This window comes from Mesocricetus auratus, unplaced genomic scaffold (assembly GCF_017639785.1).
Source record: "Mesocricetus auratus isolate SY011 unplaced genomic scaffold, BCM_Maur_2.0 Super-Scaffold_100006, whole genome shotgun sequence".
Classification (NCBI taxonomy): domain Eukaryota; kingdom Metazoa; phylum Chordata; class Mammalia; order Rodentia; family Cricetidae; genus Mesocricetus; species Mesocricetus auratus.
Window position 1 is genome coordinate 72,787,139 of NW_024429190.1, and position 22,174 is coordinate 72,809,312.

At 37.4% G+C, this 22,174-nt stretch overlaps 1 protein-coding gene across 2 annotated transcripts in view; it reads left to right on the forward strand.

Annotated features, from left to right (window-relative positions):
- Positions 1-22,174, forward strand: part of Cfap299 (cilia and flagella associated protein 299) — a 450,575-nt gene that overhangs the window by 148,165 nt on the left and 280,236 nt on the right. For both annotated transcript variants that reach the window (XM_040747462.1, XM_040747461.1), the window contains exon 3: positions 17,207-17,297. In XM_040747462.1, coding sequence (XP_040603396.1) covers positions 17,207-17,297 — 91 coding nt within the window. The remainder of the gene's footprint in view (positions 1-17,206; positions 17,298-22,174) is intronic.

Here is a 22,174-nt window from a genome sequence, read left to right on the forward strand (position 1 = left end):
AAGTTCAAGTCTTATGGACCATGATGCTTCTCTCATCACAATCACGCTGTGCAGTGTCTTTTACCTCCTCTCCCTCCCCCGTGAGACTGTGGGCACCAGGCAGGAATCTGGTGCTTTCCTTCATTGGTTTGCCAACTGGCATCCCTGACTTCTATGGCAAAACTTTTAGCCTTAATCTATGGCATTGTAAAGGGAAACCTTTTCCTTGAGAGAAGCCTTCCTGCCAGCCTGGTTCTAGAGCCGCATCAGTCCCAAATAAACACACAGGAGGCTATATTCATTATGAAGCTGTTGGCCTTGCTTGTTTCTTATTGGCTAGCTCTGACTTAAGTAATTACCCCATAATTGTTAATTTAAATATTTCTCTTACCAGAGAATAGTTCCGGGCTTGTACCCCATGGTGTTGCATCTTGACTCTCTGTGTTTCTCCTACCCAGAGTCCTCCTCAACTCCTAGTCCCTCCTATCTTACTTCCCTATTGGCCAACAGTGCTTTATTGACAAATACATAGGACTTCCCCCATCATCTCCTCTTTTCTGTCTAAACAAAAAGAAAGGTCTTAACTTTAACATAGTCAAATTGTATATAACAGACCAGTTATCAAGTAAGAACATAGTTAAAATATTTTAGCAAGATTTAAAGAAAATATTACCCATCCCATCCTTGTGAGTCCAAAGTTCTATATGTAGCTTATCTTTTATCATAACTAAGGAAAACTATAATTATAACTATCTGTTTTCAACTCCATCAAAGACCACAGAAGGATAATATATAAACACTAGGTTTGACAGAGACATCTTGCTACCTGGACAGTCACCCGAAGTTCCTCTGTAATGTCGGGGCATCCATCTTCAGCACATAGGCCACAGTGTGTCTGGAAGACTTCTCAGCAAAGCAGGAAATTTTAAACTGTCCATCTGCATCAGCAATCTGTCAGTCATTTCTCTGAGTCCTGCAGAAAGTCTCATAGACTCTTCCATGAAGTAGGAACCCTGTAAGACTGAGTTCAGCAGTCACTTTCCTGTGGGTCCTGCATGTCCAGATTATACAACAACAGTCAAGCAGTACAGGCAAGAGCAGTTTCTTGCCCAAATGGCTAATCTTGCCATGTTGAAAGCAAACTCCATAACGAGTTTCTTTGATGCCCATCTTCCTCTCAGACATAATTGGTGCTTCCAGGAGCAGACATTTCTCATTGTCAAGAAAAACCCTAAACCATTTTAAATGCCATTTTCTGAAGGTCTTTGAAAGGTTTGAAGACTATCTGTCTCAAATACATCTCTATATATCTAGAAAACCTAACTTGCCTAACTATAAGTTCTGACTACTATAAATAACTATCTATACTCTATATTTAATTTTGTATTACATTTTAAAAGATCAGTATAAGCACAATACTTAATCAAGGGCAGAAATATACATATCACAAAATTGAGCTTGAATTTATATCAATAAATGAAAAACCATACCCATACCATAATTCCCCTTTTTACCATTAAAAAGAGATTGGCTGTGATCATTAACCAATTATAAACAATCCCATTTAAATGAAAACAAATATTTATAAACAAGATGGGAATTAGGACGTCGCTCATTCCAAACTGCTTCATGCTGGAAGGGGGCGCTGTTCATACCATGGGGATCATGACAAAACTCAGAAACCTGTATAAGTCCTTAGTTTCAGGGTCTGTAAGACTGTATTGTCTTAGCTGTTTTAGATGTTGAATCACTTGGGCCATTGCTTCTGGGGGTCTTGGTTCATCAAGCCACAGAAGCCTGGAAGGAATCCTCAGCTTTTCATTTTCTGTAGGAACATAAATAAAAACTCCTTTCCCAAGTAACATATCCTTATACTTAAATTTTGAAGTCAAGGCATTTTCAAAAGATATAAGTTGAATTAATTCAGCATCATTTATAATCAAGTGTATTTTAGCAGTTGTTCCTTCCTGAGCAATTAAAAAACTGAAAAACACAATAGCATACAGTATCCAGACTCTCTGTGTATTTTCCATCTTTGCGTGGCTTATTTATTTATCTATTATTATTATTCTATTTTACTTTTATTTATTTTTCTCTAAGACAGGGTTTCTCCTTGGAAATCTGCCTGCCTCTGCCTCTGCAGCAATTCCTACCAGCGTGTGCCACCACAGCCGGCTTGTCTATTTACTACTATGCCGTTTATTTTTCTCTCTCAATCCTACGTATATTTTTAAACACACTGTAAACCTTTAGAGGTTTTTCTTTATCCAAGTCTGACTTTACTGTAAATCTTTATGTTTTTCTGGCTATGTGTCTTATCTGTTAAAACCGCGTTTTTCTAAGACAGCTAGCATAAGCGTGACTCCAGCTGCCGGCTTGGAGATGTGGTCACTGCCACTTCCAGCTGTACGTAAACACCTTTCAATCATTAGCCTCTTAAAAGAACCTTGCTGGTTTTATTTATTTATTTATTTATTTATTTTTATTTATTTATTTATTTTAATGCTGAGTCAGGAAGACTCGAAGAATCCCTTAAGCGAGTGACGTGAGTCTCTGCTTGTCGCTAGCAAAACAGAGCCCACCTGAGAAAAATGCTGCTACCAAAAAGCCCATGCTTTTCTGCATTCTTTTGTTTCTAAAATTCCCTTAAATCTTTTGTTGTTCTACGTGGAAATTCATCATTCCACTCCTGATCACCATTTGATGCTGTAACAATAAACGGCACACTTATTGAAAGTAAAACTAAGTATTTATTGTAGAAATTACTCACAAGATACCAAACAAGTAACCCAGATGAGCCCAGTAGTTTTCCCGCCGCCGAACCAGAAGCCGAAAGCCGGAAAAAGAGACCATGACTTCCGTTGTTCAGTTTTTTATACCCCCCCCCCAGTACCGCACCTAGCCTTGCCCAAAAGTGGGCCTGGCTAGTGACGCAGTTCACTACCTACGTCCATATACGTCTTTACGTCCGTCCGTATCCGTCTTTAGTCATGCCTAAAGTGGGTGTGGTTAGCGGTGTGGTAAACCGCTCTTTTATTACCTCATCTGTATGCGCCTCTAGTAAGTCACATGGCTAATGGTGGCATTGTTTTCCTCCTACATGGCACTGTTCACTCCTGTTTTCTTTGAAATTGTACAGTGGTATACTACTCAACCTGAAGTAGAGTGATGGCCACCAAGGGTTCTCTGATGACATGACATTCAAGCAGTAATTACAGGCAAACAGGAGTTAGAAAAGAGAGGGGGGGGAAGAGAACAGGAGGAAAAGGGCAGAGCAAAGGGGAAGAGAAACAGAAGGGTTAAAAAAGAATTCTAACACCAGTTCTGCCAAGAAAACTGCTTTTAGGAAGACCAGTGGTAGGAAATTATTAAAGATTTTGGAACTGTTTGTAGTCGCAATCCGGTAGCACAGGTTTATGGTTTTATATCCTATTCTGAGTACTACAGGAAACACACCTTTGAAGAGGATTAAGCCACACACCACCTCCCCACATTCACAGTCACACAGGTATGTGCACATGAACACACATACTTAGTGGGCTCCTGCTTCATTGCAGAAAACTACTCAAGGAGTAGTAGCATGGGACACACAAGCTAAAAGTTTTCTGGAATCTAACATAAATGATGGTTGGGGTTTGGATCTAGCAAGTGGTAGAAATAGAGGATGCCAATGGAAATGGTTTCCACACATACTACACATACAGAGATTGCTTCCTCAGGACTTGGTGAAGAGCCAAAGAGAAGACCACATTAATTAAACTATTAAAATTTTTGTGATGGTGTCTCTAGAAGTATGCTTGTCACCCATATGTTAATGGATATTGTATGAAATTATAAATAGCAATTCTATAATCAAAATTCTAAAGAACAGTTTAGATAAAGTCAAGGCATTTTGTAGAAGCTGTTCAGTACCTTTAACATGCTGGTATACACTGTGAATGGGATTATATTGTTTGTAGTGGACTTCTTGAAGTCTCAATAAAAAAGTGTCAGATCATTTGATAATTTATCAGCTTTTACATTAAAACTTATCTGTGAGTTGTGACTATAATTATCATATATAATTATAGAAATAAAGGTTCTTTTATTAGCTAATTTTCAGGCAGTACTGCTCCAGTTAGCCCATGGCTATAAATGTCTGATTTTTGTAGTCCAAACTCTATTACTGAGCTTTAATCTGTACTAAGAATGTGCTGCATATTACATGATCAATAAAACACCACAATGATGTTTGATCTAGCAGACATTGACTTATGTCATATATATTTGATTTGTATTATGTTTAGAAATCCCTTATTTTTTGGTTGAATTAGCTGAATCCTGAACCATCATATATAACATTTTAATCCATCTTTCCTGCATTTAATATACCATTCTTTACATAGGTTTGGCTGATTTGATAGGAATAGCTTACACATCTTGAAATATTGGTCAAATCTCTGTGTTCAGATCTCTTCATCTCCTTTGGCCAGATTTAACAATGGATTCCACTAATTTGCGCTGATATTAGCATATGAAATTATGTCTTGGCTTGGCACTAATTATGCTTCTTTTCCATATCTACTCTTTTTATATTAATATTAACATTTTCCCAACTTTCGACATTATTCACAGAGACACTAAGTGCCTAAAAGTACCAAATCTTTAAAGATACATCCAAACACACATACATTCTTACAGACATAAAAATCCCCAAATGAGAAATATGAAAAACAAAGGTTACCTTTTTATTTACTGTGGACTATGCAGCCAACACACAGGAAAGCCTGTAGATGGAAATTTCTGTCCCACCTGATCCTGCAGCTGTTCAGTCCCAAATACACACAGAGGCTTATATTAATTGTAAATTGCTTGGCCTATTGCTCAGGCTTATTACTAACAAACTCTCACAACTTAAGTTAACCCATAATTCTTATCTGTGTTTACCCACATGGCTTGGTACCTTTTCTCAGTAAGGCATTCTCATCTTGCTTCCCCTGTGTCTGACTGGTGATGCCTTTCTGCCTTCCCTCTTCCCAGAATTCTCCTAGTCTGTTAGCCCCACCTATACTTCCCACCTGGCTACTGGCCAATCAGCAGTTTATTAATCTGATATGAATGACAAATCTTTACAGTGAACAAGAACATTATCCTGCATCAAAGTCCTCCCAATTATATTGCTGTTCTTTTTTCTGGAAATACTGGCTTTAACTGCAAGCTGATTGAAAAACAGAGAAGTTTGAAAATGATATTGTTATTGCTGGCTAAGGAACATGAGCCCCACTGCTGGTAGCTCTGTTTACTGTTTGAAGATTTCGTGCTAATATTTGATCAGTTGTGCACTTTTTGTGTACCATACAATCATGATAACCATTGAAACTGTTCAGCTGAAATGTACAAACTAATACTTTTTAGATCACTTTCACTATGGCATTTCAAATCTCATAGAGTAAGTGCAGTTTTTACTGTTATTAATTTTACTAAACACTAAATATGTGGTATTAAGGTCCCCACAAAAAACATTTCCTGAACATTAGATTATATAAGTTATGCTAAAAACTTATACTAAAGTTTTAACTGACTGCATACTAACAACATCAAGAAGATTATCTTTTAAAAGATGCCTTAAAATGAGTTCCTAATCCTTATTTACTATAAAGGATCACAGACTTACTAAAGGTCTTCTAATTGAGAAATAAAATACATAGTGGGAAGATAAGTGTATGCATAACTAATCTTCTTTTATTACAGTGACACATATGTTGTTATTTCTTACCTTATATATATGAACACATACCTACAGATAATGAGCCACAAAAATTACCAAGTATAAAAGCAACATTATACTACAAAAACTAACTAGTTTTTTTCTTATGAATTACATTTTACTTGTATAGCACATCCAACGTTAAAGCTAAGATTTTTTCTTAAGTCTTATGCTTGCATTTTGTGTATGAGTAATATAGGTAACCATTAATGTTTGAAAACCATTTATTCAATTAAGATAAAATTTCAAAGTCAGAAATATGGTGCTGTTTAACTGAGTTTAGATACATATTGGTTATTTGGGAAATGTGAAGAGTACCCTTAAGTGGAAGTGAAAAAGAAAAATGTCCTTTCCTTCATCCTGATCTTAAAATATTTTCATGGTGCATGTGTGATTGTGTAATTCACCTTGGCCAAACAATATAAAATTGTCAACTTGAATAGCATGGACTGTGATGCTCTTTATTGGTAATAAGTGGCTCATTTTATTTTGTGACCTTTAGTTATATCTTCCAAATATATCTTCTTATAACATATCACTAAAGTATTTGAATGGCACAGAATATTGTAAAACCTGTGGAAACCGAAGACATTAATGAAACAGAAATGCTTGGTTATCATGAAAGCCAACTTTTCACAGAGTTAAACATTTTCAGTAAGTTTACTATTGTACCCAGTAGTTACAATGTATTTGTGAATGAATAGCTAGTTATAATTGATAGGGTTATATACAAAATTAGATGTGGATTGAGATAAAATGTAACCTCCCATTGTCTACTTATTACATGTGAAGAGAACTTATTTGGGCCACTCATAGGAGGGAAACATTTATAACTGAAAAGATATTATATATAGTTAAACATCTGTTCACCTTATGTATCTCTGCAATACACATCTTAGCTTGTAAAGCCTTATTATTATGAAGGCCAGGGCCTCAGGAAGGGCTAGCTAGTGTCACCTGAGGTTTCTGTGTCTAGTGGCCTTGTGCAGTAGGACATTTTGTTAGCTTCTTTCTGGGAACCTTTGCTCTTTGTGGCCTTTCTTTGGCTATCTCCTATGTGACTTTGCTGAAGATTTGTGGCATGCCAGGATGCTCCCATCTGTGTCTTTTTCTGTCTCTATCTCTTTTTTTTTTTTCGTTGAGACATGGTCTCACTGTGAAGACCAAGAAGGCCTAGAACTCTCAATCTTCCTGCCTCAGGCTCCCAGCTGGGTGATGACAGACATTTGACACTGTTCTTATCTGACATCCTACCTCGTCTTCCTCCTTGCAGCTAGATTTACATCCTGGTGCTGCAATTTTAATTTGTTTTAAAATTTTCAATTTTTGTTGTTATATGTTATGCAAAATAATGGGTTTTACTATGGCATGTTCATAATGTGCATTATGTTCTTTCATCCTATTCATGCCAAATTAGCCATCTCTTCATTATTTTTGATGTTCAAAGATATGAAAATAATTTTTATGAAAGTAACATATATTAAAAGTACATCACAAAGTAAGCTTTGTTTTTTAAACATTATTGGAATGTATTATACATAAAATGAATGTTGTAGCATTTTTTGTATGTATATAAAGTATTGTGACCATATTCACTCCTTTTACCCCGTCTTTCTTTCAGTCCTGTTACCCCCCTTCCTCTTCCCAACTTGCCACCTTTCTAATTTCATATGTTTTTTTTCCTTTGTGACCTACTGAGCTTAATTAGGGTTGTTTACTGGAGTATGGGAACCCTACTGGCTGCTGTACTACTGAAGAAACTCTTTCCCTCACCCATTAACTGCAGTAGGGGTAGGACTCCTGGATCCTTCCTCATGGTGCAGCAGAGAGTTGATGGACCTACTCTTACGTAGGTCACAGCAGCTGCTGTGAGTGGATGACAGTGTTCCCTCTGCAGTCTGCATAGCATCTCCCAGCACTGAGGGCTAGGCCATAGGGAGGGAACTTTCAGTCACTCTACATCTTGATTTCTCCCTGCCCTGGATCAACACACTGTAGCATTATTCATGTAGTTCCTGTGGGAAACTACTGGCATTGGTTGTAATCTGTATTGTTTTGGGAACCATAGCCCCCTTCTTGGCCAACAGCTCAGAGGGAGGTATCCTACCCTGGTACTGGGATTTTCATTTAGTGACCTATGGTTTCTGGGAATAGCTTTATCCACCTATACATGTTGTCTTTGTGCAAAATGCAGCAAACCTTTATAATAACTTCTTTAAGCTTCTTTCTCCCCAGAGTCCCATACTAATCTTTATAGTTTTAGATCGTTCCTTTCCCCATGCATTTACTCCGGCACCTCCTTTCTGATGGATGACAGCTCCTGTCACCACTGCAGTTGTTAACAAATGCAGTGATAGATTCACACTTTGCTTGCTCTTTTCATGTGACAAACTGCCTACTGAGATTCACCTGATTAGATTCTCTGTCTCCACATGTAGACACTTTGAAATATTCAAGAAACACACATAGAAGGGACTGGACAGGCTACATACAGATCTTATGAACCTCAAGACAACCATTTGCTTGCATCCTCTGCTAGAGGCACTTCACTGGACCAATCTTAGTGTTCTGTGGGGATGATAGGATGGACTTCCTCAGACAGCCTGGAGATAGGTGTGCCAAACTGGAGGTTACTTTCTTCAGTCTGTGCTTTCATGGTGTAAATACACCCAAAAGGTCAGAGAGTACCATCTAAATCAGGACCAAAGATGTAATTGCTCCTCAGAAGATAACGAAAGTAAAGTTGTAAAGAAAATTTAAGAGTGATACTTTAATGTGTTTCGAACCCAAACCAAACACATTTACAGACAAAGAACACTTAACTATAAGCGACTGTTTTCCACTTCAAATGGTGGGAACATCTCAGCCTATCATGTTTAAGAATTAAGTAGAGAAAATTCTCCAAATGTACAAAAAGGAAGATGAGCTGAGACCTTTCTCACACATATGTTGATCCCTCTGTCTCAAGGAAAAGCAGTTAATATCCTATGGGAATAAAGTTTGACTGGTTTAAAATTCAGTGGATCTTAGGACTCCCAATTGGGTTTCCTCGACATGAAAAGTGAAGAGAAACAGCTGTCTAGTATGCATATTAACATTCCTCTTCTCCTGGTGTGCTTCTCACAGAAATATCGAGGAAACCCAAATGGGAGTGTAAAATTGACTTCTGGAAGCTAGATGGAGACCACAGTACATATTGTGAAAATTCTGATCTAACTCTTCAAGAATATCATCTTAATTATATTAATGACTTGAAGGAGGTGGTTAATAAATTGATTCCAGACAGCATTGGGAAAGACATAGACAAGTAGTCCATTTGTCTTCTTCATAAAGTTTTTGTTAGAAAAGTAAAATTGCTGGAGAAACCCAAGTTTGAATCAGAAAAATTCATGGAGCTCCCTGGTGAAGGAGATAGTCTGGAAAAGCTACCATTAATGAGATAGGTACTAAAGTTGAACAAGTTATGGATACGAAACACCAGTCTAAGAAGGTGTTTAAAATACAGAGTTTTAATAGTGACATATAAAAGGTCCTATTTATAAAAAATAAATTTTTAATTTTTAAAATTTACTTGTTATTTATTTTTTCATACAATCTATTTTAATCATACTCTCCTTCCCCAACTCCTCCTAGGTACTCCCTATATCTCTACCCATCCAATTTCTCTCTCTCCTTCTCTAAAAAATCAAAACAAAGAAAAAGGTAGTCAGACAAAAAGTACCAAACAAAATGCAAATAGAAAACACACAGGACACATTGTATCTGTTTGTGTTGGCCAACTACTCCTGGGCATGTGGTCTGCTCTGGAATGTGGCTGATATAACCCATTTCACTATTTTTGAGAAAAATGATTTTTCCCTTCTCTGTCAGGTGTCAACCACAATGTGCTCTTCAGTTAAGAGTAGGATTTTGTGTTCCTTTCCTTATTAAGGTTTTGTCTGGTTTGAACTGTGCAGAATTGTGTATGATGTCACAGTCGCCATGAGTTAATATGTACATCAGTATTGTCCTGTCTGCAAGCCACTGTTTCATTGGAGTCATCTGTTTCCTTGGAGTCATCTGCCACTTCTGACTCTTACAGTATTTCTTCATCTTCTACATAGGTCCTCAAGTCTTGAGGAGAGGGGTTTGATGAAGGTATCCCACTGCAAATTCTCTGACACTTGGCACATTGTCCATTTGTGAGGCTCTGAGTTAATTGTCACTGACTGTAAGAAGCAGCTTTTCTGGTGACAGTTGAGAAATGTACTGAAACATGGGCATATAGACAGTCATTAGAAGTCATTTTCCTGCTGTTTCTTTAGCAGAATAATAGTAGCACCCATGATCTATCTTTACATTTATTTTATGCATAAGTGTTTTTCCTCTGTGTGTGTGTGTGTGTGTGTGTGTACTGTGTAAATGTTCACAGAAATCAGATCCCCTGGAACTGTACCATCATGTGGCTGCTAGTAACAAAACTCAAGTCCTCTGTAAGAGCAGCAAGTGTTAACTTCTGAGTCATCTTTCAACCCTGATATAAAAGCCCAAACTATTAAAAGAGTGTTTGGAGAGATGGCTCAATGGTTAAGAGCACTGGCTGCTCTTCCAAAGGTCCTGAGTTCAATTCTCAGCAACCAAATGGTGGCTCATAACTCAGGAGGCAGAGGCAGGCAGATATTTGTTGAGTTAGAGGCCAGTGTGGTCTACAGAGTGAGTACCAGGTCAGGCCCAAAGCTACACAGAAAAACCCTGTCTTGTTGTGACTGTATTAGTATTTCTTCTGTACTGACTTTGGTACAGTGAATTGATATTTGTTTATAGAGTCAGAATTTTAGAGTATAGTATAGAGTTGTTTTACGTTTTAATTGAAATAGAATTATACCACTTTGCCTCCCCTTTCCTCTCTTCAGTCCCTCCAAGCTGCTGTCCCCTAAGCCCTCTCCCTATCTCCCCTACTCTAAAGTTGATAGCCTCTTTTTCCTTAACTATTATTGTTACATAAATGCATACAATTGAATGTAGGTGTATGCACAAAAAGCAAGAAACAAAAACAAGTACAACTTATTGTTTGTGTGTGTGTATGGGTGGTCTCAGGACTGACCCCACTACGTTGGGTAGCCACTAAAGGTTCATCCTTAAGAGATGCTGACTCTCCTTCACCCAGTAGTCATTCCTCATCTGTAGTTCTTTGTCTAGATGTGCAACCTGACAAAAAATTTTCCTTCCTTGGTACCATGTCTGTTGACATTGCTATTTTCCTGGTGTTTGTGTAGCCATATCTAGGAGATACTGTTTCACAGCTGTCTCCCTGTTATTCTGCCTGTTACAATCTTTCCATTCCTTCCACATTGTTCCCATAGCCATAAATGCAGGAACCACTGTGTAGACTTATCTGTTGGGGGTCTGGGTCCCCGAAATCTGTTGATCTCTGTATTGCCTTCAGTTATGATTGTCCATGGTGGTCTCCATTTGCTATAAGGAGAGGCTTCCTTGATGAGGGTGATAGCTACACTTAATGGGATATGGGGGCAAAGCTCTTCTAAACTATGGTTGAGGGCAGACAAAGATACTAAACTATAATATGTCAATGGTGCACGGTGCATGAAAATTAATGCTGAATCAATAGTAAAGTTCTTGACTCTGTAGGCAGATGCCTGAGCACTGCCTTTTCAAGCAGGATACAGGAAGACAAGGGAAGATGGAATGCGGCTGTGTTATTGTTGGCAGCCATGGTACTCTAATAATGATCTACACTTGAATAGGTGGACAGCTAAGGCTATATGTTTGGTAATAACACTCTTACCATTTTAAGTATGGGAATAGTAAGATCTCCTTCCTGTGGCTAGTTTCTGTGTTTCTACTGTCCCTCATGTACTCTCATAGCCTTGTTGATATCCGCTTTTTAAAACATTTTCCATGCTCAGTTTACTAACTAGAGTCTGTCAGTGACAAAGTGAACTCCACACTGCTGTGATATTTGCATATAACATATTCATCTGGAGGTTTCTTGTAATACCCAACACAATGTGAATATTATATAATTAGTTGTAATATTATATTTTATGGCATAATAGCAAGAAAAATGTTCTTGGGACACAGGCATGAAAAGGTCCAGCTTTTCAATGGGGTCTTGGAATCCAGCCTCAGGTCTTCATGCTTGCAAAGCAAGTGCACTTACCCCCCAATTTGCCTTTCTAGTCCAAAGTTTTCTTTCTTTAAAAAAGACAATATTATGGGTTTTTTACAATATACTTTTACTCATGTATTATTTTAAAATTTACTCTTTATTAAACTTTAAGGAATTATACTATAGAAAGTTTGGATTATATATTTAAGTAAGTGTTACCCAGTTAGAAATAGAAATAGAAGTAGGCTCTCTCAAGAATAAAAGAAAAAAATCAATCCACCTCTGGACAATGTAGTAAATCACAGTTCTAGTTAGACTGGCATGGTTATTGTGATTGACAACATTTCTATGTAGGTCTCAAGGTTAATGCCGTATACATTAGCCCTTCTCCCCTGCAATCTACCTGGCTTCTTCCAGTGGACCATTTTGGTTTTTGTTATGTAGAAGAACAGACACTCCAGTATACCAGAGAAATGCTTAGTCAAAGAGATGCGGATTTAAAGTTGAGCTCCTACTGATGATAACCAAGTTGCCCAACCTCATAGAGTCTCACTTGATCTGATGGAAAAAGAAGTATATTTTCTTTAAGCTTTAATTTGATAATAAAAGTGTTAGCAAGAGAATTCAACGCTAAAAATTATTCCTATTCTAAAATATTGAACACCAGATTTGATTTAATAGTTATCAGGACATTTGTATAAAAATACAACTTAATGTTTAAGCTTGCTCATAGCATTCCAAATTTTATACTTAAAATTTTATGACAACTAGTAAATAAGTCACTTTCACTGAAACTATTTAAGTGAACTCTTAAGCAATTAATTCTCTAAACTGAGTTTCTTTAGTTTTTTTTGTGTTCTTTCCTTTTGTTATTTATTCTTTCTCTTCAAGTGATAATTATGCATCTATGATGTGATATGTAAACAACATACTTAAACTGTATAACCAGTAGCCCAGTTGTTGAGAATTAAAAATATGTTTGTAGTCATTCATGCCAGATTATATAAATGCCTTTAGCTAACGATTAAACATGCTTGGTAAAAATTAACTTATGCGCATATAACTTTTAGCCTATTTGAACTTTCAGTGGTATGTAAATAGAGATGAGGTGTTTGCCTTTATAAAAATTACCCTACGATTTTGTAACAGACATATTTCTTGAGGAAGTAAATTCTTTTGTAATATTTATTTAGGCAAAGTTTCTCAGGTCACTGACTGTTAAAGAAACCTAGTTATTTAAGAGTATTGTGTGGTAAAATTATAGGATCTCCTCATCTCACCCTTTATGCTACTTTTCTGTTTTTGAGGAGTTGCAGGTTCTCAGCATTCAGGATGGGATAGGAAGCATTTGCCATGGAATATTTTTTCCTTTCTCTTCTGTTTATAGCATTATAACTATAAACCCTTACTTTCCCTATGTATAATATGCATTGATTCTGCTTGCTAATGCTGTATGACTGTTCTCACAAGTTGTATAGTAGGAAGGGGCTTAGAGATTACTTAGCCCACTGTGGAACCTGGGTTAGAAAAGCATGGTGACTTGAATTAACTGGGAGATGAGTGGAAATTAAACACCGATAGCCCATGTAATATTTCAGTTCAATTGCATTACCCCATGTATCCATTTAAGATATTTAACTGCTGGATGTGAAAAATGAGTTAACCTTTTAAGCAATACTTTCCTGGGAAATATTTAAAATATTAAATATGAGGTTAAAGTTTAGTTTGGTCTCCCAGCCAATCATAAAAACCTTTTCTTTCAAATGGGTAAGGAATCTCAGGTAGTGACTTAGCAGTTAGCATTCATGGCCATATTGCTTGGCAGCACATGGGGAAAATGAGACACTTAGATATTGCTGGTGAGATTTGTTAGCCCAATCAGTATGGACTTTCTTAACTAGGTATCCATTTTATTATGTATGTATTTTCTTTGTTAGTAACAGTTATAACTTGATGAGTTAAATTAAAAATGCAACTTATTAGAAGAGCACTGTCATTACAGGTTCAAAGACAAAGTTGAGTTTGTTATGATAATAGAAGAAATGTCTTATAATTATGCCCATTGTGATTGTGGTGGTTTGTTTCTGTGATTAACCTGGTTTGTCAGGACTGAAAACTTGTAAGACTGACTCAGCTAAAACTTCACAGACAATCTCCAGTACACCGTGGTTCATTTTCTTTCTTTCACATATGTCCTTGTACAAATCATGTTTGGACATCATTTTGCTGAGTCTATATAAGTGTAGATTCTGACATTTCTAGGAGACAGAATCTCACAACAAACTCCCCAATCTCTGGCTCTTGCAATCTTTTCACCCCTACTTGTTAGTTTAGTCACTCACTGTATGTGTGTGTGTGTGTGTGTGTGTGTGTGTGTGTGTGTGTGTGTGCGTGTGTGCGTGCGTGCGTGCGTGCGTGCGTGCGTGTGTGTGTGTGTGTGTGTGTGTGTGTGTGTGTAGGTCAGAAGACAGCTTTTGGAGTTGTTTCTTTCCTCCCACTCTGTGGGTCCTGGAAATTGAACTCAGGTCCTCAGGCATGACTGTAAGTGCCTTTACCTGCTGTTCAGCCTCAAGGGTCCCATCTTCCCTATTAAATCTGCACATCTGTCATTTCCTGTTTCACCTTCCCTCACATCTGCTTTAAATCCAATATTCTCATCTGTGGCTGAAACTCTGAAGCTTACCCCTTGTGAATTCACCTAGGGTTATTCTCCTTTATCTGCATTTCTCGAAGCTGGTGAATATTCTTACCAAAGCACAAGCTTTGACCATCTTACTTCCTTGTTTGAGGCTGTGTGATTTAACACTTTTATGAAGCAGACTGGAAACATAGAAGCCCTCTCTGAATGATGTTACATATTGGTGATTATGACGAGTCTTTGGGCAACCTTAGTATTGGTAAAGTCTACAAATTTTATCTATTAATGTTATGTGCTTTTTCCCCTCCCTTTTTTTGTATTTATTTTCTGTCTTGGCATTATCTGAAGTTGCCTTAAATCTGTACACCTGTATTCCTTTACCCCTTTGCAGTACTTTTCTCCCTTACCACCCCCACAAAGACTAACATGTTTATCTCTAAGCATCCAGTACAAGCATAACTCTACTTTTTGTGTAAATGATCTTCCTTGATAGGATAGCCTACTTTCTCATGAACTGCTGATACTCTGTCCCCATTTCTACTGATAGTTATCACTACTGTGTTTGCATACCTGTCTGTCTCTATGAGACTACAGGCAAGCTGGGTGCAGGGACTGTGGCTTACTGACCTTTGTGCCCTGATAAAGCTACTGATTCAGAATAGTAATACAGTAAAAATGTTGGTTGAAAACATAGAAAATTGTCCTGTGAAGACAGGATTTTTTTCACAGCACACTATTGAATTCACTTTTCATTATTTGGTTCAGTGTTGTTGCAACAATCTTTATTAAACTTTAAAAATTCATTTTAATTTACATGTATGGGATAATTTGACTACATCTATGTCTGTGCACCATGTGAGTACTTAGTGCTTATGGAGGCCAGAAGAGGGCATATGATTTCCCTGGAACTGGATTTACAGATGGATGTGAGCCACCATGGAGGTTCTGGGAATTGAACCTGGGTTCTTTGGAATAATAGCAGGTGTCCTTTCAACATCTGATCTATTTTTCTAGCCTCAGTGATCTTTTTTCCCATTTTAATGTTTGATTTATTATTCGATACTTTTATACAATATATTTTGATCAGATTCTTTTCCCTCACAAAATTCTTCTCAATCCTCACTGATAATTATACCTATCCGACTGTATGTTCTTTTTCTGCTTTAAATAAACACCCACAGAAGACATGTAGTCAAATTAGTGCAGCCATAGGATTCTCTCTGGAATGTGGTTGAGATGCCAAATAACATTACATTGATGAAAACTAATTTTCCCCTTAGAACCTGTCAGTTGTGAGTAGCCTCTTGTCTAGAGGTGTGTCTTTGTGCCCACTCGCCCTCCTTCATCCTGATTTTTGTCTCACTTACACTTGGGTGGGTCTTGTGCATCCCATCAATCTCCATGGGTTTGTATGTGCATCTTCCCATTGTGTCTGGAAAACACTGTTTCCTTGAAGTTACTCATCACCTCTGGCTCTTACAGTCTTCTTGTCTCTTCTCTATAGATCACTGCTCTATGAGGGTAGGGGTGTGATTTACATTTCCAGTTTTGAACTGAGCACTTCCGTTTCTTACTTTGTGTATGTTTTCCAATTGTGTGTCTCCAATCTACTGTATATGTAATGAGGACTTTAATGATGTACTAACCAATGGATCTAGCTGTATGCCATTTGGTGGCCTTTTATGTGATGTTCCCTTATGTTATGCTATGTCCTATAAGTTTTCCCCTGAGGCCCATGACTTGTCTAGTCTTGAGCTCTTGACCTTATAAACAGTGTCAAGTTTGGTTTGTGTGTCATGCAGGAGGCTTTAAGTACAATTAAAAAGTTGTTGCTTTCGCCCATAATATTTGTGCCACTGTTCCTCCATGGGCATATCATGCAGGCAGGTCATTATTGTAGCTCACAGTGCTCATAGTTAGGTGAGATTGATGTTTACTTTTCTGCTCCTGTAGTGTTTACTAGCCAGGAAAGGGAAAGTTTTCAGATGAATACCAGTCAGATTTCTCAGTGTTGTACATCATAAGAATGTGATGTCTTCAGCAACATGGTCTTACTGTCAAGTAATAGAGGGTAAAAAATAGCATTGGCAATAGCCTATGTTGACCTCTTTGACAATGCCTTAAAAGATATATAATCTAGTCCTGATTCTGGAGGTATATATATGTATATATATATAACATTAAGGTGTGGTATTGTATTGTATTCAGTGATTTTCTTATACATTTTCTTTAAAACTTATTTCTTTTGATTTTCAATTGTTTCTCTTATCTGGCAAAAATATCCCACATGTGTTTTCTTTCTTATGTTGAGACTATCTACTGGTGTGGGGAAATTAATGTTTTATCCTACTGATTTTATTGGCTTAAACCAATCAATAAACAATACACAAATTAAAGATATTTTAAGTGAGAAGTATAACTATGTTGACTTTTCATGGATAGATAAAAAGAAAAGATAGAAATAAAATGAAATAAACTTTATGTGGACTGATATGTATTTTTGCATGATTTGTAAACATTATTTCAAGTATTTGGAAATAACAGCTCTGTGACCATGTAAAATAAAATTTTAAACTTGACCATAATGATTGTGAGCATTTGGTTTCCATGTTATAACTATATTGCCATTTAGATAAAAGAAGCATAATTGCTGACCTCAGAATGTTTTGAAAATATTTCTTTTAACTGATATACTATGACATTATAGTCTGATTGTTGTGATGTGATTTTATAGGACACTAACAAGCGCTGGTAAGGAGCTACAGGACAATTTTCTGAAGGCCCTGGCAATAAGAGAAGAAGATAATCGCAATGGGAAAGTGAGCGTGAGTACATCTTACCCGCAAAATAAAATGTATTTTCAAATACATAGTAAATATGTATGATAGAGCCTGAAACGTCTTCCATAAAAAGTAGCTTATGTATGGGCAAGAGAGATGGTTCGATAGGTAAAAGAGCTTACTGTTAAATTAGGTCACCAGGGCCAGGCGGTAGTGGCACATGCCTTTAATCCCAGCACTCGGGAGGCAGAGGCAGGCGGATCTCTGTGAGTTTGAGGCTGGGCTGGACCGATAGCCTCTGAAACAATACAGAGAAACCCTGTCTTGTAAAAACCAAAAAAAAAAAAATTAGGTCACCAGGACCCATGTAGTATCAAAGGAGAGCTGACTAGATGGAATTGTGTTGATCTCTACATGCACGCCACACCACATGTGCACCCCACACCCACGAAATAACAAATGTAATATAAGATATGACTATATTTATATATTATAGTAATACGTGTAGATTTTTTAATAATCACTTATGTATAAAAGTAGCAAAATGGTGAAAAAAAGGTAAGATTCTAAACATTTTCTATAGGGAAAATGAATATATTTGTCTGACTGGTCATTATCTCCCACTTGTGCTAATCCTAGGTTAAATAGTCCTAGCAAACTGTTGCCTCCAAGTTCCACAACCCACTGACTTCCAAACTTTGTTCTATGTTGTTTTCAAGGGTGGCCTGAATTTTGTGGTCTGTCTCTATTTCCTGACATTATTGCTTCTAATGATCTATATATTACACCTATGAATCGCAGCCCTAGAAGATTTCCTTAAGTGTTATTTGATATCATAAATATGTAATTTTTAATCTTAGCTGGGTAGTCACTGTTTGAAAACCGTCATATCGTCATACTTCTTGACCATGAGAAAATTGTGTGGCCATCCATTTATGGGATGAGAAGTGTACAGAGTTTAGAGGGTGTGAGTGTAGAGCATTGATATTGTGCAGTGGTTTTAAAAGAGTTGGAAAGTTGAGTGAGACTACCACTGAGGTCAGGACTCATGGTTTGTTCAATGCAACAGCTGCTAAAAGGGTCTCCAAATGAAGAAAACTTGCCAATTAGGCAGGCTCTCATGTTTTTATAAGCCATGTTGTCCTGTTGTGTAGTGTGGTATTTAAAAGAATATTCTCTTTTTAATATTGATTGAGTTTGGAAAAAAAATAAAAGCGCTTTGCCCAATGCATGATACATTAAGTACTTAGTACTTAATGTGTTATGTAGGAGTATATTTATAGAGTATATTTATAACCAAAGTTAGAATTGTGAATAAAGTAGATATAGATAATATTGTAACATATTTTTTGCTAGTTTATAATCGATGGGCTTAATACATTTGAATTTCTCTTTAGAAAAGACAATTGAGGGCTGGAGGGATAGCTCAGCCGTTAAAGGCTAGGCTCACAACCAAAAATATAAGAAAAGACAATTGAAAGGGCTTTCCATGATGATTACAGATTTTATTAGGGATCTAAAGATTATTCATTTTTACGTGAGATACTATACAATCAGAATATTAACAGTACAAATTATGGAGTGTATTTATGCTATAGGAAGGATTTGTTCTTTTTATTTTTTATTAATGTTTCTCTCTGTGCAATTCACTCACGTTTACACAAGCAAACATGAAATAAGACATAGGCCCTCCCTACATTTCTGTTGCCACAGGGTTATGTAACTCTTCTGAGTGGACAAGTAGCTAAACCATTTTTCAGATGGTAATAATCTAAGAATTTTTTACTTTATTATCTCACAAGAGTCTAACGAAAACTATGAGATCTTGCATGGTCGTACCTTCTTATTTTCCCCTCCATGTTGAGTGTGTAAACAGCTACATAACTGACTACTTTGACCTTTGAAATATGTATTATTGAAGCTCACATAAAAACACCATTTACAGCCTTCCATTCATGGCCATTCAAAGAAACCACTGTAACTGGAAGAGGAAAAACTATGAATTAGGTACTTTCTATTATACTCATATCCCGTGTTGAAATCTCCATGAAACATAAAATTGCATTGTGCATGACCAATTACATTGTGATGACATGATCTTTTCCCTCCTTTCTGCCTTCAAACTTCTCTAAAATGTTCCCTTTCAAGAAGACAAAGGTATCAGATGCTTACTTCCTTTTTCAATAGAAGCCATGCCTGTCTGCTGTAAACCATTGTGGAAGTTGTGTGATTCATAAAGTCTTGCCCTCAGGTTACCTCAACGCTTGGAAAAGAAAATGCATACCAACTTCCCTTTAGCTAGAAAAGTGGAGTTGAATGGATCTTTATCTTTAATTCTTTTGTCTTTGGGTAAAATTACGCTACGTGGATGTTCTGATAAAGGTGAAACAGCACAGTATTATCTGTGTTTAACTTTTGGAATGAACACTTATTACAGGCTAACGGTGTGTACTTTTACTTTATACAGCCTGAGTTTTTCCATCTGCAAATTTGGAGAATTTTACACTGGTGAGATATTGCCATATTAAAATAGCATAATGTATAAAACATTCATGGATGTATAATGCTTAGATGGTTAAGGTCACTAGAAGCAAAGCCAAGTTTTCTGATGTCAAACCTGTGAGGGCCCGAGAAAGTGTAATGATGTACACAAAGAAGCTTAGCAGCGGTGTGTTCTCAGCACAATCCCGGTCTCGGTCCAATGACACAGGAGACTCTGAATTGTGTCACAAAGTCTCTTCTGCTGTGACTTCATCCGCTCCAGCCCACTTCCCTGTTAGTTAATCAATAGCTGTCACAGAGGCAGGAAGTAGCAGAAGTCAGGCCATCCTTTCGAAGGAGGTGCAGGCAGGAACAGGAGCGATTAGCTGTTAGCACTTGCCATGTCCGTAGCTGAGTGGTAGTGTCCAGGGCAGGGACCTAGGAAGGGCATCATTTGCCACAGAACTCTACAGCTGCCATTTCATCCCCATTACTTCCCCTGTCCACTCTCCCCATTAGAAATAAGTAAGTTATAATATGAGATATTTACTTCTCAAGTACATGGATCATTTATGAAGTTAATGTTAAGAGGTATATACACACAGACTTCTCTAGATAAAAGACAATGACTATAGAAATCGCTGTCTTTCCCTGGATGGTTGGTTCCTCCACAGTTTCTCAGCCTGTAATAAGGCAGAGAGTCACAGGAGAAATGTATAGTGGAGCAGAATTCCTCCCCGTAGGGTGGTCAGGATGTAGAGAGGACATAATCCTCGACTGGACAGGCCACACGTTAATCTTGTCATGATATTCCAAGTAATTGCTTTCTTCAACTAGCTCCCACATCATAGTTTCCACTACCCTCAAAACTGGTATTGATTCATCAAAGGAAAAGGACAACTGATTTAGTGAGAGCCCTCAGAATCTGATAACCTCCAAAGCTGACGATTAAGCCCCCCAACATGAGCCTGAGACACCATGTTAGACTCAACTCACAATAACCATAAAAATAATCAAATGAATGAATTAAACATCTAGTTTGAATATCTGGAAAGATGTTAACCAAGTAAAACTAAAGAAATTGGGCAGATGAACATTTTAAAGAATTATCCAAGAAATAAGAAACAAATAAAAAAATAAGTAGAAATGACAATCTTAGAAAACATTTTTGTTTTTATTTTTGAGACTAATTTAATTGCAATGTTTCTTTCCTTTCCTTTTCTTTCCTCCAAGCCCTCCCATATACCCCTTTCTTCTCTCCTCCAAATTAATGGCCTCTTTTTTCATTGTTATTGCAAGCATATATGTATTTGTATATACATACTCCCAAATAAAACCCATTGAGTCCATATACTACTTGTATGTATGTTTCAGAACTGACTACTTAACATGGGACCACTAACTAGTGTGCTCTTCCATGGATAGGACCACCTCTTCCTCTCATACTCACTCAGCTACCTGTAGTTGTTTGTATATGGCTGGGGTATGGTAGGCTGCTCCTGTTGAGAAAAAGGGGGCTTTGGGAATGTTGGTGGTGCCATCCTTGTCCAGCTCACACTTGGGAGGTCATTTTGGTGAAACTTTACGGGTATAGCTTTTGATGTTACGAGTAGACAGTCTCACAGCAAAGTCTTCAGTCCTCTGACTCTTAAAATATTTCTGGCCCGTCTTCTACAATGTTTCCTGAGCTTTAGGTACAAGAGTTTTTGTAGATGTAGCCATGGGGACTAAGCTCCACAACTACATTTTGTTTGGTTGTGGTTTTGTATAATGGATTTCCATCTGTTGTTTAGAGATATTTCCTTGATGAGAGGTTAAGACTATACTTACCTGTGGGTATAAACACACACACACACACACACACACACACACCAGGAACAGAGGAATACAGCAGCCATGCAGTAATCTCTTTTCCTCCCTAACTGTCCTAAGTGGAGAATTTACGAAGTGATCTTGATATATGAACCAGTAACCTGTTTATTTAGATGATTAACTGAGCTTCCTATTCCTTTTATCCACTCCTGAGTCCTAAGGAGAGGATAGATCTCAGAAGGGGAAGACCTCTAAATTATTCAGTGTGTGTGTGTGTGTGTGTGTGTGTGTGTGTGTGTGTGTGTGTGTGTGAGAGAGAGAGAGAGAGAGAGAGAGAGAGAGAGAGAGAGAGAGAGAGAGAGAGAGCTGTCGAGAGTTGGTTCCCTTCTTCCACTGGTGGGAGCTGGGGATCAAACTCACTTCACCATCCTGTGTACACATGCTTCTTCTCATGGAGATATCTCATTATGCCTGGCTGAGGTCCTTTGGATGTGAAGCAGTGTAGGTACTGGCAAGAGTTCTTTTTTGGACCAGTTTTAGACTGCAGGTCTTGATATTTACTCATCTGGGTGGAGAAAGCAAAGGGAGTTGATTCTGGACCAAAGATTTCATTACAATCAAAACAGGAA